The 15,195-nt window shown below is 49.8% G+C and overlaps 1 protein-coding gene across 2 annotated transcripts in view; it reads left to right on the forward strand.

Annotated features, from left to right (window-relative positions):
• Positions 1-5,246: 5,246 nt before the first annotated feature.
• The window catches only part of PGS1 (phosphatidylglycerophosphate synthase 1), a 45,108-nt gene continuing 35,159 nt past the window's right edge, over positions 5,247-15,195 (forward strand). For both annotated transcript variants that reach the window (XM_032176506.2, XM_032176507.2), the window contains exon 1: positions 5,247-5,399. In XM_032176506.2, coding sequence (XP_032032397.1) covers positions 5,257-5,399 — 143 coding nt within the window. In that variant the 5' untranslated portion in view covers positions 5,247-5,256. The remainder of the gene's footprint in view (positions 5,400-15,195) is intronic.

A 15,195-nucleotide genomic window follows, 5' to 3' on the forward strand; every position in this document is an offset into this window, starting at 1 on the left:
CACTTGAAATCCCAGCTACTTGGGAGGCTGAGGCAGGAGAATTGCTTGAACCCCCGAGGCAGAGGTTGCAGTGAGCCGAGATCGTGCCATTGCACTCCAGCCTGGGTGACAAGGGCAAAACTTTGTCTCAACAACAACAAAAAAGATGCTGAGGAGGACATGGGCTTGAGAGAAGGCCAGGCCAGTGAGGCTGGACATATGACCAAGGGGAAGAATAGAGGGAGAGGGAGGCAGCCACTCCCAGGTGGGCTTTGAAACCGTCTTCGCAAAATTGTAACTGAGGAAATTATGACAGTAAAAGAAATCAGACCTAATCAACTCCATCTTCTTTTGTTTTTTTTTTGAGATGCAGTCTAGCTCTGTCGCCCAGGCTGGAGTACAGTGGCGCGATCTCGGCTCGCTCCAACCTCCGCCTCCCGGGTTCAAGCGATTCTCCTGCCTCAGCCTCCTGGGTAGCTGGGACTACAGGCACGTGCCACCCCGCCTGGCTAATTTTTTTGTATTTTTAGTACAGACGGGGTTTCACCATGTTAGCCAGGATGGTCTCGATCTACTGACCTCGTCATCCAAGCACCTCGGCCTCCCAAAGTGCTGGGATTACAGGTGTGAGCCACTACACCTGGCCTCCATCTTGCTTCTAACCTTTAAGCTGTCCTTGTTCATTCCTGGGTGTAGACTGAACTAACTTTGGGAAGGCATTCAGTTCATGGTTTGACTCTGAAACAAAATTGACAACAGCCCTTTCCCCGAAAAGACTCCCTTCTTGCCTGGGGTCCAGTCTGCCTTTGCAGGACTAATAAATTAGCTATAGGTTTAGAAATTACAGTTTAGGGTCATGCAGCCTCTGGCTCCAAGAATCTGAACCTCTCCAAATTGCTCCTGGGGATAACATCACTATTGTAAAACCGCAGACCAGTGCGTGAGATACTTTGCAGACCCTGCACTCGTGGATCAGCTGACACCACCCAGACCGGTTATCTGGCTCAACCAGTTCTGCCATCCCACTCAGGAATAGAAGACAGCAAGAAATACTCACTTCAACCTTCTACGATTCCATCTCCAACCTGACCAATCAGCACTCCCCACTTCCCAAGCTCCCCTACCAGCCAAATTCTCTTTAAAGACTCTGATCCCCGAATGCTTGGGGAGACTGATTTGAGTAATAATAAAACTCTGTTCTCCAGCACAGTCGGCTCTGCGTGAATCACTCTTTCTCCACTGCAATGCCTCTGTCTTGATAAATCAGTTCTGTCTGGGCGGCGGGCAAGGTGAACCCATTGGGCAGTTACAGTTTCATCCCGTCTCCAGCACGCAGGCTGCATTCCTTTTAACAAAGAACAGGGTCCTGACAAACAGCTGATCAGCCCCCCGGGACAGTTTCTCATCTCTGGAGGCAGAAGGTGGGCCGGACAGCCACTTCCTTGCTTTGGAATTTGCTAACAGCCCTGTATGTGGCAGAGACCCTCTCTCAGCAAGCAAGCTAGAGGAGGAGGGGCCTTCCTCTTGTGTTACTGTGATTTTCGGTTCAGGGAGTGAATCACAGGCAGTGAGGCATGGGCTGTTGGCTCAGGATTTCCTGGTGTTTCCTGCCTGGGAGAGCTGCCCCACTCTCAGGGGCAGCAGCCCACCACTCCTTGACGTCAACTCTCCCTCCAGTGAATGGGTTTCCTTTTCCGTTTGGGAAGACATGGGATCTGCCGTCAATCCCGTCGACCCTGTCTTTCTAACCCTGGCACCTCCTGTCTGGGAAGGAACGACTTCAACTAACGAGAAGGCAGTGGGTGAGGGCAGGAGGGCGAGGGGGACTCAGAGGACAGACGTCTTCTTGCCCGCAGTCATTGAGATGGGAATCCAGAAACCCCATCCGCAGCAGTAGTGTCCGACCCAGATTGCGAGCCGGCCAAGCAGCTTTGGGACACCCTGAGCGCTCCCAGGCAGGCTCTCTGGGTCACCTTTGTTGTCTGGGAGGGTCTTATCTCCTCTACTTGTTTTCAGTAACTAGCCCAGATGAGACCTCCTGACAGGAAGAATGCATGTCCTGTCATCCTGTAAATGGAATCATTTAAAAATTGCACAATCTCTGAAAACCATTATTTAACATTTTTGCAACCTCGAAATGTATGTGTCCCCAGGCAAAGTCGTGGTTGCCTCACTCTGGTGATAGCTCTGTCTGTTTTAAACTAGCCATGAGGGCCACAGGCTCTCGATGTGTGGTTTCAGAAGGGACTGGGTCATTCCTTGATGTTTATCCTTAGCGTAAATACTTATTAGTGTGACTTACCATGCTATCAATATTGCTGTCTGTTACTAGCATTTCTTTAAGGTTGGGAATTCCCAGTGAACCTGTACCACGGCTGTTTGTCTCAGTACCTTGCACAGCAAAGCACCCATGCAGAAAAGCTGCCAGCTCCTTCCAGGATGATAACCAGGCTCCCACAGCCCATGTGACGCTCACCGCTGAGCATGACGGTGTAGCCATACAGCAAGTGTTTACTCTGCAACAACCGTGGGCCAGGAACAGTGCAAAAGTGGAACCATGCAATGGATGGCCTCATTCTAGTTACTGGAAGTTAGGAAATTTGATGATTCACCGTTTCTAACTTGGAAGGGTTGAATCAAATTCCACGTAGTATTAGTAAAGCTATCTAAACGCAAAAGAAAACTTTAAGCCAATCTGAAATACTTGTTGATTGTCAACAATTTGGAAACTCCTTAATGGCACCAAATAACCAACATTAACATTGGGGGGTATTTACTTTCAGTCTTTCTGTATACATACACGCATTTCCTCTTTCTTTCTCTCTCGCCTTTAATGAAATGAGATGGTCTCTACACTACTCCTTGGTAATTTGGCTTTTACACTTAATGTCATTAAGTATTCTTCCAGAACATGTTATTTTTATGAATGTGTGGTCTTCCAACATACAGATGTATCATTATTTAACCAACCCCCCTATCCCTGAAGATTTGCTTCCACACATTTAAGATCATGAACAAGGCTGAGATGAACATTCTTGTGGGAATGTGTAGTTGATTTCCCTGAATAATCTATGGAAGTGGACTTTGGAGTGTTTTTTTAGTGTGTCCATATCTTTTTTTTTGAGACTGAGTTTCGCTCGTGTTGCCCAGGCTGGAGTGCAATGGCGCGATCTCGACTCACTGCAACCTCCGCCTCCCGGGTTCAAGCGATTCTCCTGCCTCAGCCTTCCTGAGTAGCTAGGATTACAGGCATGTGCCACCACGCCCGTCTAATTTTGTATTTTTAGTAGAGACGGGGTTTCTCCATGTTGGTTAGGCTGGTCTCGAACTCCCGACCTCAGATGATCCGCTCGCCTCGGCCTCCCAAAGTGCTGGGATTACAGGTGTGAGCCACTGCGCCCGGCCCACGTGTCCATATAATTTTAACCTCATAACACAGTAGACTATGATTATGTCCTACAGCTTTTCCAGTTTCCAGGTCCCAGCCTATGTGGGCCAGCCAGGGAGCTGCATATTACAGATCAGAGATCACCTCTCCTGCCTTTCAGAATGCCACAAAGTTTTCCATTTTAAAATTAGCTGCAAGAAGTGTTCTTGGGCCGGGCGCGGTGGCTCATGCCTGTAATCCCAGCACTTTGGAAGGCCGAGGTGGGCGGATCACTTGAGGTCAGGAGTTTGAGACCAGCCTGGCCAACATGGTGAAACCCTGTCTCTACTAAAAATACAAAAATTAGCCAGGCGTAGTGGCACACGCCTGTAATCCCAGCTACTCCAGAGGCTGAGGCAGGAGAATCTCTTGATCCCAGGAGGCAGAGGTTGAGGTTGCAGTGAGCCAAGACTGTGCCATTGCACTCCAGCCTGGGTGACAAGAGTGAAACCCCGTCTCAAACAAACAAACAAACAAACAAACAAAAAAACTGTTCTTGGTGTATGAGGATGTGCTCCTTCAGCTTTTTGGGCATAGAACTGTGTGTTGCCAGGGGCCAGTGATATCTGTACTTGGGCACACCAGGGGGGTGGAAGACTGTTCATCTCACACAGATTTGCTGAGGCCGTTCTGTGCCATGGAGCTGCAGCCTCTGGGGCTAACAGGGTGAAAAATGATTCCTCCCTCAGTCTGGTGGGGATTTTCCGTGGTTCTGTGCACCTTAGTGAGTCAGCGTTAGCCAGGTTACAAGACTTTGTACAAGAACAGACTTTGTTCAAGTTTAACACCTTAGGGGTGTTGTACAAGTCTAAAGAACACCCTATCAATTAGAGCCTCAAACAGTAATTCCCCCACTTATCAGTGAGGAGTCCATTTTTTTTTTTTTTTTTGACGGAGTTTTACTCTTGTTGCCCAGGCTGGAGTGCAGTGGCACAATCTTGACTCACTGCAACCTTCGCCTCCTGGCTTCAAGCGATTCTCCTGCCTCAGCCTCCTGAGTAGCTGGGATTACAGGCATGGACCACTACGCCCAGCTAATTTTTTGTATTTTTAGTAGAGATGGGGTTTCATCAGGTTGGCCAGGCTGGTCTCGAACTCCTGACCTCAGGTGATCCACCCGCCTCTGCCTCCCAAAGTGCAGAGATTACAGGCGTGAGCCACTGCACAGGCGGAGGAGTCAATTTTGACAGCCAGTGGCCAGGCTTGGTGGCTCATGTCTGTAATGGCAACACTTTGGGAGGCTGAGGCTGTAGGATCTCTTGAGCCCAGGAGTTCGAGACCAGCCTGGGCAACATAGTGAGACCCCCCCCCCCCCGCCATCTCGACAAAAAAGTAAAGAATTAGCCGGGCATGGTGGCACAGGCACTTTGGTGGTCCCAGCACTTTGGAAGTGGTCCCAGCACTTTGAGAGGATCCCCTGAGGCCGGGAGGTCGAGGCTGCAATGCCAAGATCGCGCCACTGCACTCCAGCCTGGGAGACAGACCGAGACTCTGTCTCAAAACAAACAAACAAAAGCTTTTTTGACAGCGGGTGAGTTGGAGCCAAGTGTGACGGTGCTAGAGCCCCTGCGCCGCATCCTTTCCTCCGCGACCTGTGACGAGTCACTGCAGGAATGCAGCCCACCTGGCGCCCTTGCGGATTTAACGAGCGGGCTTCCGACCCCCTCCTGCGGCGCGACCACTGTTCCTCGCCTGTGTCCCCCAGAGGGGAAACTGAGGCTTGGGGGCGGTGCAGGGCCGCTCTCCCCGAGCCAGGGCTTCCGCGCCTGCGCGCCTGCGCCGTGTCCGCGGTCGCCTTTGTCAATAAAGTTCGCGCGCGCCGGGAGCGGAAGCGGAAACGGTGAGTCTCCATGGCGGTGGCGGCGGCAGCGGCAGCGGGACCCGTGTTCTGGAGGCGACTGCTGGGCCTCCTGCCTGGCCGCCCAGGGCTGGCCGCGCTCCTGGGACGCCTGTCCGACCGCCTCGGCAGGAACCGGGACCGCCAGCGCAGGAGGTGAGAGAGGCGGCCGGGCTGAGAGTGCAGCCCTCGCGGCTGCGGCCCGGCCCCCCGGCGCTCAAACTCTCGGCCCCAGCGTCCTGGGCATCCGCAGCGAGTCCCTCCCCGGTTCCCGGGCCCATTTCTGCCTCCCGGGGCTCGGCGCCTGACCTATGTGCTTCTTCACTGGCCTTCTTGAGGGAGGGTGGGCGACTCGTGCGCCATTATCGGCCGGGTCCAGCCGGCGGGCCTCCTGCGCAGCCTGGCCGGTGCTTGCTGCCCCTCTACACCGTGCTTGGTGGCGAGCCCCGGCCACACACGTTAAAAGAGGGACTGTGTGTGCATTCAGGGAGCTTCGGTCAAGCTCCAGAGGCTGTTTATTTCATGGTTTCGGCCCCAGGATGTGAGTGTCGGAGAGTTCAGAGGGGTCTTTTCCTTAAGTAATCCTGGCTGTGAGTGAATCAGCCTTGCTGGGATTTTGTGTATACAGCGTTTCTCACATCCTGCCAGAAAGACCTGTGAAGCAATCGTTAGTAACACTCAGGCATAGGAAGAGGAGCCACTCGAAACACTTTTTACACATTTCAAAGGGCGTGTGTTCTGGAAAAGTACTGAAGTTATGTAAATGATGAAGTAGGCTTTGGAGCAATTTGTTCAGGCAGTGGTCTTTTAAAATAAATATTTGCCAAGAACATGCTGACCTGAGGCTTGCTAATATTAAAAAAGGGGGATAAATAATTCTTGGCCGGGTGTGGTGGCTCACGCCTGTAATTCTAGCACTTTGGGAGGCCGAGGCAGGTGGATCACCTGAGATCAGGAGTTCAAGACCAGCCTGACCAACATGGTGAAACCCTGTCTCTACTAAAAATACAAAATTAGCTGGGCGTGGTGGTGCATGCCTGTAATCCCAGCTACTTGGGAGGCTGACCCTGAGGCAGGAGAATCGCTTGAACCCAGGAGGTGGAGTTTGCAGTGAGTCAAGATTGCCCCATTGCACTCCAGCCTAGGCAACAAGAGCAAACCTCTGTTTCAAAAAAAAAAAAAAAAAAAAATTCTTTTGTGTGCAAATAGTTTTCTTTTCTTTTCTTTTCTTTTTTCTGAGACGGAGTTTCACTCTTGTTGCCCAGACTGGAGTGCAATGGCGGGATCTTGGCTCACCTCAACCTCCGCCTCCCAGGTTCAAGAGATTCTCTTGCCTCAGCCTCCCGAGTAGCTGGGATTACAGACATAAGCCACCATGCCTGGCTAATTTTGTATTTTTAGTAGAGACAGCGTTTCCCCATGTTCGTCAGGCTGGTCTCGAACTCCCAACCTCAGGTGATCCGCATGCCTCGGCCTCCCAAAGTGCTGGGATTACAGGCGTGAGCCACCGTGCCCGGCTGCAAATAGTTTTCTTAATTGAGTCTTACACTTGATCTTTAAAAAAAAAAAATCTTAGAACTGCTTCCTTTAGTTGAGGTTGCATTGTGTTAGATTTTCTATCTGTACCTGTACTCCTTGGGTGAGATTTGACTTCCTGGGGTCAGACATCTAGTACAGAGATCTGGGGTCCAGTCATGTGTACTGATTCTAGGTACAGAAAAGAGCTTGCTTCATAGTGCTCTATGGTGGAAGATTTTCATCGAAAACTCAAGTTTGATTTAGGGGAATTTTTAGGTGATAGAATCAGGGCAGGATGACGCTCTTGGAAACCTGCTAAGTTTCACGTTGGTGAACCCAGCAGGACTGCGGCTGTAAAAGAAATGGCCTCTCCATTTTTTGCATTTTCATTTTTTCAGTGTTTAATAAAAGACCTGCTCATCTCTGGGTGGTGAAGTCAGATGACTTCTACGTCCTGCCATCAAACCACTGAGATTTGGTCTACAGTTTCAAAAAAATGTTCTACCCTCTAAGACAAGATTTAGGTGACTTTGTCATTTCCCTCTATATGTTTAAACTATATGAAAAACACTTCATTATAAATCATTGTTCAACATTGGAATTGATTACTAAAGGATGTTGGGGCAGTTGACACAAATATTTTTAAAAATCTCTCATGAGTGCTTTTTTTTTGTTTTTCTTTTTTTTTTTTTTTTGAGACAGAGTCTTGTTTTGTTGCTCAGGCTGGAGTGCAGTGGTGTGATCTCGGCTCAGTGCAACCTCTACCTCCTGGGTTCAAGTGATTCTCCTGCCTCAGCTTCCAGAGTAGCTGGATCTACAGACACAAGCCACCACGCCCAGCTAATTTTTGCATCTTTAGTAGAGACAGGGTTTCACCATGTTGGCCAGGCTGGTCTCAATCTCCTGACATTGTGACCGGCCCGCCTCGGCCTCCCAAAGTGCTGGGATTACAGGCGTGAGCCACTGCGCCCAGCCACTTTTTTGTTTTTTGGTGGTGGGAGGGGCAGTGTGGCAGTGGAGATAGTCTAAATTGACTTTCTAAACTTTTTTGTAAATTGTATGAGTGGATGCAGTTTGTGTGTCTTCATCCTTCTTCATTAAGCTGAGAGAGATAATTGTTTCTCTGGGACAACAGTTCAGCCAGCAACTCAGTTTCTTGGGCATTAAGACAGAAGTTCTTGCTTTGTAATCCTCGGAAATAATGCCTATGGTAGGACTGAGGATAAATGCTTTGACCGGTATTGAGTGGTGGTGTAGGTTTCTGAGCCTTTTGCCTTATTCGGTTTGCAGTTTTTTTCTGATTCGTTGTGGCCTTGGTGTTTGAGTTATTCATGTTTGTTGTGGCTGCTCACCCTTTATTGGCTGCTGACTTTCATTTCTTCTCCATTATTCAGTTGCACCTCCCAATTTCTCATTCCCCGAATGATGTGGTTTCTTGTAACTCGCTGATCATTGATTCATTGATAATAGTTCTGTGCAGTCATGAGCTTGAATTATTTTAGGTTTTAGCTTGTCGATCTGAGTCAGCTGTTGGAGGGCCAGTGAACCCTCGTGAGGGGACGTTCCTTTTACTGCCACGGTTTCCTTTCAGGCATAGAGACAGCCACAGAGACAGAGAACTCTACTTAAAATTACTTCTATTAATGATTTAGAAGCACTGTCATTTCCTCTTGAGCTAGCATCTGACTCATTATCATTAGGGACTGCTGGATCCATTAATTTATTCATCGTGTGTATTGAGCACTGCTGTGCTGTGCTAGGTACTCAGGAAGCAAAGATAAAGACACAGCCCCATCTCCAAGATGCTCAGACCCATAAACAATTACAAGAAGTAGGTAGAAGGTCATGGCAGTACCTTGGAGAGGTCATGGAAGGCTTCCTGGTGCAGTGGCTCAGAGCTGTTTTGAAGGAGGGGTCGGAGTAGTTAGGCTCGGTGAAGAAGAGGGGGAGTGGATGTTCAAGAAGTGATAGTGACATAGACTACAGCGAAAGGCAGTTCTGAGGTCCCACCCATACTGAAACCATTTCCAGGAGCTGACTAGGGGTACCAAGTAGGGGATGGAGGGAGGGAAGAAGAGGAGCTAGGAGCAAGCCAGTCTGGGCCAGAGACCCAGGAAGACAAGTTCTGAGATTCCATGTATGATTTCTTTTGATTCTGGTTCAGCCTGAGATGGTGGGGGCTTTTATATGAAGTCAGGGGCAGTGGGAGCAGAAAAGAGGGCTGGATTAGAGTCAGTCTTGATGGGGCACATGGATGTGGGTACATTTCATGAAAACAGGGAGTAAAGAAGAGGCTCAGGTTTTGGGGATAATGATAAAGTGCATTTGGGTCATGTTAATCAGTATCCAGGTTCCCTCTAGGTGATGTGTGCAGTGTCCAGTTGACTGTGGCAGAACTGGAGCTCAGGAGAGGGAGACAGATGCTTCAGATACGGTTTTTTTTTGAGTCATCCGGCTACACAGAGTAGTCTTGTACTTGGAGTAGATGAGACCAAGTGGGAAGTGTATCATGAGGGCATTAGTTCCTAATCTTGAACTTGCCTACTATATAAGGAAATCTTTATCTGTGGCTTACTTTTTTTCCTTTTTAACTATTTTCAGTTTTAGCTATACATGCAGAATCATCTTTATGTTTGAAACTTTTTCACAGTTCCAGGAGCTTGTGAGTGTATGTGTTGGATGGGTTAGGGGTTCCTAACTTCTCTGAGTTATAAGAGGGAAACAGGTGTCCAGCAGATTGTTTTCAATTAGATTTTTTCTTTTTTTTTTTTTTTTTTTGAGATGGAGTTTCACTCTTGTTTCCCAGGCTGAAGTGCCGCAACCTCTGCCTCCCGGGTTCAAGCGATTCTCCTTCCTCATCCTCTCGAGTAGCTGGGATTACAGGCATGTGCCACCATGCCCATCAGGCTAGTCTTGAACTCCTGACCTCAGGTGATCCGCCTGCCTCGGCCTCCCAAAGGGCTGGGATTACAGGCGTGAGCCACCGCGCCCGGCCTAGATTTTCTTACGTTGTAGTGGCAGCTCACTTGTTCAACGTGTAAGTAGTTTTTACTCTTAGGGACCACCAGATTTCCAGAAGTTACTTTTCTTTGAAATTTGTGATGTTGAGATTCAGTCTTCCTTACTCTTCAGAGTTTAGTATAACCATCTCTTGGTTAATTTATAGCAGTATAATGGATGGGAAGGGGATATTTAGAATCAAAGCATAGTTTTCCCAAATAATTCAGATTTGATCTTGCAGTGAATTAAAAGATTTACAACGGACTGACTTTCTCAGTTGAAGCTTTAAGTGAATATTAACGTGAGTATCTCTGAGCACATTATAGTTGGTGATGAATTAGACTCGATCTGTTGTCTGCTGGTAGGCAAATAGAAACCAGCCTGGGATTAAAATGGTCTGAATGATAATCCCTTTGTAATAGCGCGATCTGATTTATGTAAACGGGTCAATTTTGAGGGTGCTAGGAGTCAGGCTGGCTGAAGCCCTTTGGAGTCGTAGAACATGCGATTGGTTCTCGTCAGGCACCTTGATGTGCCTGGTGCATTTGGCCACCCAGGCTGTATTGTGGGTTATAAATATATTTTGGATTTCTGGGCCCCAATGTAATCGACTTCCTTTTGGCTAAGTCAAGGGGAGAGTCATCTAGTCAGCATGTAGCTGCATGCTGGCAGCTGGGCCTCTCGTGCCGGACTTGTTATGGGAGTTCGGCAGGCCGTTGGTCTTTTGTAACCTACGGGAATCCACACTCATTTCCCTTACTCGGGGTTAGGTCTTGCATTAGTCAGGAAGGGCCGCCTGCTGCCAGGGTTGCAGGAAGTACGGTACCTTCTTGTAGTTTCTGGAGCCTTTCTCAGGAAGTGTTATGACTGTTGCTTTTTCTCATCAGTTCACTTTTTTACATTTAAATATTTGTGACTGAGGGGGTAGGGTGAGTTGTTCTCAAAAAGTAGTTTCTGAAAATATTGCAATCCAGAGAGCTCAGTTTCTTTTAAAAACTTCCTTTTTCATGGTTTTGTACAGATTTGGATGGGCTCCAGGCCACAGAGTCTGTACCGTGAGTGTTACCTTACGGTTAAAGAAGGGCCCCTGGACCTTCAGACCACGCCTCTGAGGGACACAGAGTTACCGACCTGTGTTCTGTATGGAGAGCGCAACTCCTGCCCTGTTCGGTGGGGACAGTCCTCCAGCTTTACCGTACTCTTTCATCATCAAAGTCCCACATACTCTGTTTTGAAAAAACCCAAAGAAGTTGGCCTGTTCCATGTGTCCCATTGGTAGTGGGTGACAGTAAGTACTGCAGCTCTGGGGGAAACATGTGTTCTGTGACACCGGGAGAAGATGTAGAAGGGATGTCTAAAAGTGCAGTGTAGACCACGGTGTGATTCCCTAGTGTCTGCCTGTCTTCAGTGGCATCACTTCTCTGAGAAGCGGGAGCTCGGTAGGGCCTCCAGGCACTGTTGACATGCGCTGAGGAGAAAGGCGAGGGGTGCCAGTGTTTTCCATGAAGCAGAGCACGTGCAGCTGCAGAACGGCGAAGTGGAAAACTGTCTCCCCACAAAGGGGAGAAATGCCTTCTGTTTTCCCCAGGTTTCTTTCTTTCTTTTTTTTTTTTTCCTGAGATGGAGTCTTGCTCTGTCGCCCAGGCTGGAGTGCAGTGGCGCAGTCTCGGCTCACTGCAACCTCCGCCTCCCTGCCTCAGCCTCCCGAGTAGCTGGGATTACAGGCATGTGCCACCATGCCCGGCTAATTTTGTATTTTTAGTAGAGTTGGGGTTTCTCCATGTTGGTCAGGCTGGTCTTGAACTCCCAACCTCAGGTGATATGCCCGCCTTGGCCTCCCAAAGTGTTGGGATTACAGGTGTGAGCCATCGTGCCCAGCCTTTTTTTTTTTTTTTTTTTTTTTTTTTGAGGTGGAGTCTCACTCTGTCGCCCAGGCTGGAGTGCAGTGGCACAATCTTGGCTCACTGCAGCTTTGAACGCCTGAGTTTAAGCAATCTTCCTGCCTCAGCCTCCCTAGTAGCTGGAACTGCAGGTGCACGCCACCATGCCTAGCTTTTAATTTTTCTTGAGAGGGGGTTTCTCTATGTTGCCCAAGTTGGTCTCGATCTCCTGGCCTCAAGTGATCCTCCTGCCTCGGCCTCCTAAAGCACTGAGATTATAGGCACATGCTACCGTGCCTGGCCATTCAGTTTTTTTCAGTGACACCAGTCCAGATGTGGGCTCCTTGGCATATGTTGTCATTGTGGCGACCTGTGTAAAACACTCGGCTCCTTTCTTATGCACCTTCCTTTTTTGGGTGTTTAAAATTGCCACTTGAAGGTTGAGTCTCCTCCATAACGTATCCATGAAACGTAGTTGGCTTTCAGCTCCTTTTCCTCTCTAACAAAAATAAACCTGTCAGTACACAGATTAAACAGGAAGCCAACATAAAAAAGCCTTCAAGAACTCTTGGCCTGAGGCCCTGGTGGAACATTCCCAGTGAGAGCTGCCTGGTAAGGAGGAGACCTGCCTAGGATAACCCCAGGGCCTCTGGGCTCATCAGCTCTGTACCTGCCAAAGTGGGTCTCTGCAGGTAGGACGGAGGTGATAGGTGAACCCTGACACCTGTGTAGGCTCTGTGTGTGTGTGTGTGTGTGTGTGTGTGTGTGTGTGTGTGTTTTCTCTGGACTGTTGAGGCCCTTTTGGGTTTTTCTGCTGAAAGTGGTCTTGTTCCTGTTTATTTCTTTCTGCACTTGACCTCTAGGGTCACGAGATCGTCCCACCTCAGCCTCTCAAGTAGCTGGGACTACAGGCACGTGCCTCCACGCCTGGCTAATTATTTTTTTTATTTTTTTATTTTTTGTAGAGACAGGGTCTTGCTATGTTGCCTAGGCTGGTCCGGAGCTCCTGGTGTCGAGCGATTCTCCTGCCTTAGACTCCAGAGTGCTGGGATTACAGGTGTGAGCCACTTCACCCAGCCCAGTTTCTTCTGCTTACTTACGTCCCTTCACACTTCCTGCCTGAAACATCCCCCCCCCCCCCCCCCCTTTTTTTTTTTTGAGACGGAGTCTCGCTCTGTCGCCCAGGCTGGAGTGCAGTGGCGCAATCTCGGCTCACTGCAAGCTCCGCCTCCCACGTTCACGCCATTCTCCTGCCTCAGCCTCTCCGAGTAGCTGGGACTACAGGCGCCCGCCACCACGCCCAGCTAATTTTTTTGTATTTTTAGTAGAGACAGGGTTTCACCGTGGTCTCGATCTCCTGACCTCGTGATCCGCCCGCCTCGGCCTCCCAAAGTGCTGGGATTACAAGCGTGAGCCACCGCGCCCGGCCTCTGCATTCCTTGTTTGAATCCTACCAGCTTTTTGAGGCCACTGGAGGAGAATGCTGCAGAACCTTCCCAGTAGCCCAGGCATCACCAGCTCCCCTTTTTGATGCCTTGAAGCACATGCACTGTCTATTTGGACACTGATTTAATTTTAGCGTCTTTTCTTGTGTTCTTAGATGATGTCAGGTGTGTAAGTCTGTGAGGCTACCAAGGTTGTGGGAGGCAGAGACTGCCTGGTTCTTCATTTGTACCCTCCATGGTATGTCATATGTGCTCACATGATGGCTTTGTTGAGGGTTAAGTTGAACTTGCCCTCTCCTGGGTTGCTATGTGCCAAGGAGTGTTTCCTCTTCTTCTTCTTTTTTTTTTTTTTTGCGGGGGGACAGTCTTCCTTTCTCACCCAGGTTGGAGTGCAATGGTGTGATCTCGGCTCACTGCAACCTCTGGTGCCCAGGTGCAAGCAGTTCTGCCTCAGCCACGGCCGGCTAATTTCTGGAGACTCTGACCTCTGACCCCCCTGGCTCCAAATCTGGATTACGCATGTCCCCTGCCCGCCCCAGCCTTCGATGGAGTGTCGCTCTGTTGCCCAGGCTGGAGTGCAGTGGCAGGATCTCAGCTCACTGCAACCTCCGCCTCCCAGTTCCAGTTCAAGTGATTCTTCTGCCTCAGCCTCCTGAGTAGCTGGGACTACAGGTGTGTGCGCCACCACCATGCCCGGCTAATTTTTGTATTTTTAGAGAGACAGGGTTTCACCATATTGGCCAGGCTGTTCTTGAACTCCTAACCTCATGATCCGCCCGCCTTGGCCTCCGAAAGTGCTGAGATTACAAGCATGAGCCACCACAGCCACCACGCCTGACCCAATATTTGTATTTTTAGTAGAGGCGGGGTTTCACCATGTTGGCCAGGCTGGTCTTGGACTCCTGACCTCAGGTGATCCACCTGCCTCGGCCTCCCAAAGTGCTAGAATTATAGGCGTGAGCCACCGCGCCCGGCCCCCTTTTTTTTGAGATGAAGTCTCTCTCTGTCACTCAGGCTGGCATGCAGTGGTGCGATCTTGGCTAACTGCAACCTCCGCCTCCTGGGTTCAAGCAATTCTCCTGCTTCAACCCCCCAAGTAGCTGGGATTACAGGCATGTGCCACCACACCCAGCTAATTTTTTTGTGTTTTTAGTAGAGACGGGTTTCACCATATTGGCCAGGCTGGTTTCGAACTCCTGACCTCAAGTTTTCTGCCTGCCTTGGCCTCCCAAAGTGCTAGGATTATAGGCATGAGCCACCGTGCTGGGCTGTGGCTCTCAGCTTCTTTGAAGGCCGTGTGTGGACTGACCACATGACCTGGAGCAGTACAGGTGGCACCTGATTTTTGGATGGTCTGAGAGATGGCAGAAGTGCTGTGAGGCAGGGGAGACATTGATTTTATTCTGCTGTTGCCTGTTCCCCCACCCCCCCGACAGACCATGTTTCATTAGTGAATATGAGACTCTAGGCCCCTTGGGGCCTCGGGTTGATGGGTCGCTGTGCACCTTTCCCATTGTCCGGTGGTTTCTGCTGCCCTGAAGGGTCCTTCACTCTCCTCTCTTGAGCTTTGCAGGAGGGTGGCCCAGGATTTGGGAAACCCAGGCAGCGAGCCCTGCGTTACACATCTAGGCCCTTCATCTGCAAGCTGATGCCTGTGAGTGTTATCACCCCCTCTAGAGACGGTAGGGGAGAACAGCTGTTTCCCACCTCTGCACTGGGTGGCCACGGCCAGTCAAAGACTTCCAGGATCCACAGAGCCAGCACCTTCTGCTGTTGACTAAGGTTTTCTTGGCAGTGAATCGGCAGTGACAGACCGGTGGGCTTTCTGGGAAGCGCAGCTGTGGGCCATCTGGTGTCTGTGCAGGGACATTTACGAAGCCTGGGAAGATTGAGGGCTTTATCATGAAGCAAGTGAGTGAAATCATCTTCCTGGAATTTGTGGCCATTCAGGCCTTGGGATGTTTGAGCGTCCTCTCCCCCAAGTCCCTCTTGAGGTCAGACACTGAAGTGGATTTTCCTGCTGCTGTTTGCAGGACTAGGATTCATAGTAGGTCAGGTTTGTGTGGGGCTCTGGGTGTGCAGTCCCTCCATCCCCGTCTCCCGCAGGTT

The sequence above is a fragment of the Hylobates moloch genome, unplaced genomic scaffold (assembly GCF_009828535.3).
Source record: "Hylobates moloch isolate HMO894 unplaced genomic scaffold, HMol_V3 SCAFFOLD_15, whole genome shotgun sequence".
In the NCBI taxonomy this organism is placed as follows: Eukaryota; Metazoa; Chordata; class Mammalia; order Primates; family Hylobatidae; genus Hylobates; species Hylobates moloch.